The sequence below is a fragment of the Sander vitreus genome, chromosome 20 (genome assembly GCF_031162955.1).
Source record: "Sander vitreus isolate 19-12246 chromosome 20, sanVit1, whole genome shotgun sequence".
In the NCBI taxonomy this organism is placed as follows: Eukaryota; Metazoa; Chordata; class Actinopteri; order Perciformes; family Percidae; genus Sander; species Sander vitreus.
This window is the reverse complement of record NC_135874.1, coordinates 29479251-29481750: the sequence shown is the minus strand read 5'-3', so window position 1 is coordinate 29481750 and position 2500 is coordinate 29479251. Positions and strand designations below refer to the sequence as shown.

The 2500-nt window shown below is 47.3% G+C and overlaps 1 protein-coding gene across 1 annotated transcript in view; it reads right to left on the bottom strand.

Annotated features, from left to right (window-relative positions):
- srp54 (signal recognition particle 54) overlaps positions 1-2500 on the bottom strand; it is a 17889-nt gene that overhangs the window by 13072 nt on the left and 2317 nt on the right. The window contains exons 3-6 of the mRNA XM_078278279.1: positions 1862-1959; positions 1593-1684; positions 807-891; positions 198-302 (exon numbers count right to left, since the gene is read on the bottom strand). Coding sequence (XP_078134405.1) covers positions 198-302; positions 807-891; positions 1593-1684; positions 1862-1939 — 360 coding nt within the window. The 5' untranslated portion in view covers positions 1940-1959. The remainder of the gene's footprint in view (positions 1-197; positions 303-806; positions 892-1592; positions 1685-1861; positions 1960-2500) is intronic.

Sequence of the window (2500 nt, the reverse complement as noted above, 5' to 3'; positions counted from 1 at the left end):
ACGGGGAGGGTGGAACACCCTGCTATGAGCTCTCTGCCTTTTTATCACCACGAGTTTACAGTAGTCTCGCCAAACAATGTCTGATTATTTTAATGAAATGAGCTGGTTTGACCACTAGACCAGAACACAGGACCTTCTTCCAACGAGCAAGAAGTCTGTCTATGGTTACGTCTCAGGTGTGTGTGTGTGTGTGTCACCTTGGAGCAGGTTGTAGTTTTCCCGCTGCCCTGCAGACCAACAAACATGATGACGTTGTTCCGTCCTTTAGTGGGAGTCCAGGCCTTCACACCGGGGTCCACAAGCTGCACAATACACAGAGTACACACACAGAGTACACACACAGAGTACACACACAGAGTACACACACAGGTTCATTCTCAGTAAATTTAACTTTTCAGAATACCCAAAAACATCTAGCCAAGTAGAGTCAGAATGTGTCTCACTTTGTATCAGGTTACATCTCCACTAAAACTCCCCTCTCATTCCCCCTGCTCTGGTGTTCCCCCCTCTCATTCCCCCTGCTCTGGTGTTCCCCCTGCTCTGGTATTTCCCCCTCTCATTCCCCCCTGCTCTGGTGTTCCCCCCTCTCATTCCCCCTGCTCTGGTGTTCCCCCTCTCATTCCCCCTGCTCTGGTGTTCCCCCCTCTCATTCCCCCTGCTCTGGTGTTTCCCCCTCTCATTCCCCCTGCTCTGGTGTTTCCCCCTCTCATTCCCCCTGCTCTGGTGTTCCCCCTCTCATTCCCCCTGCTCTGGTGTTCCCCCCCCTCTCATTCCCCCTGCTCTGGTGTCCCCCCCCTCTCATTTACCTTAACGAGCTCTTTGAAGACGGAGTGCTGGATCATTCTCCTCTTGTTCAGACCAGAAGCCATCTCCTCCAGATCTATGGCAGCCCTGCAGGGACACACACAGCAGAGCTGGAATGTAACTAAGTACATTTACTCCAGTACTGTACTTAAGTCCAAATGTTAAGGTACTTGGACTTTACTTGAGTCTTTTCATGCCACTTTCTACATTTCAGAGACAAATATTGTACTTTTTAACTCACACACACTTTATAAAATCTGATGTTTGATTCTAAAGTAAACTAGCCAACAATATAACGGCTATAACTCCAGCTGACATGATGAGACCATTACACACACAGCTGGGTGGATCCTTTACTCTTTCTACAAGGTTTTAATACTTCAACTACATTCTCCTGATCCCTCTCTCTCTCCCTCTCTCTCTCTCTCTCTCTCTCTCTCCTCTCTCTCTCTCTCTCTCTCTCTCTCTCTCTCTCTCTCTCTCTCTCTCTCTCTCTCTCTCTCTCTCTCTCTCTCTCTCTCTCTCTCTCTCTCTCTCTCTCTCTCTCTCTCTCTCGTCCCGTCTTATAACTACAGACTGAGATCTGACACTGGATCAGAACATATAAACACGGTCGGGTATCTTTAGGATCCCCTCTGGCTCTTAACGAGAGGTGTGGTGAAAACAGATCCCATGCATTACAGCCTGGTGTTGGTACTTGTACTGCAGTAAAGGATCTGAATACTTGTTCCAGTGCTGAACCCACAGCTGCTGGACTGGCCCGTGACAGTCGGGGGTTTGATACTCACTTGACGTTCTCTCGGAGCTGTTTGACCAGCTTGATGTTGACGTCGGCCTCCAGCAGAGCAGCACACACCTCCTTCAACATGGCGTTCAAAACCTGCACACACAGACAGACATCAGGGAACTAGTCCTTTAACATGACATTCACACACACAGACATCAGGGAACTATGGGAGGGAATCAGTGTGGTTTCCCTGTATATGGGGAAGACTCAGGTGCAAATATTGGGGGGGGGGGGGGTTAGGTTATAGTAATAGATTCCTCGTCCCGTTACCTCTTCATTGATGATGGTGGCGTTGCTGAGTGACCTCAGCGCCGAGGTGATCTTCCTCCCCAGGTCGGCTAACACCATGATGGCGGTCGCAGCGGCTCCTGAAACACAAAACATGAGGTCACAGCACGCGCTGACAGGCGGGCAGATATTACACTCTGACTAATGAGTGACTAACAGGGTAGTCTTTGGAATTGGTCGAGTATTAAGCAAGAAACATGCTGTAATGTAACATTAACAAACAGATAATAACATTCAATTTCTGTCCATTAAAAGCCTTGAAATCACCATCACCAAACCCACCAGTCTCCATGTAAATAATCAGGACTTTTATCATCGTAAAACACACTTCATTCAAAGTGGACAGAAACTAAATAAAACTACCAAAAGCCGTCTTGGTTCATCTTTCCACTGTTCCAACAATCACCACTCTGGTTTGGTTGAAATAAACCCTTAATTCACCCATTTACATGTGGAGATATGCTGGCTCTATACACGCTAAAAGTCCTGATTATTTACATGGAGTCTGGTGGAAATATGCTGGCTCTATACACGCTAAAAGTCCTGATTATTTACATGGAGTCTGGTGGAAATATGCTGGCTCTATACACGCTAAAAGTCCTGATTATTTACATGGAGTCT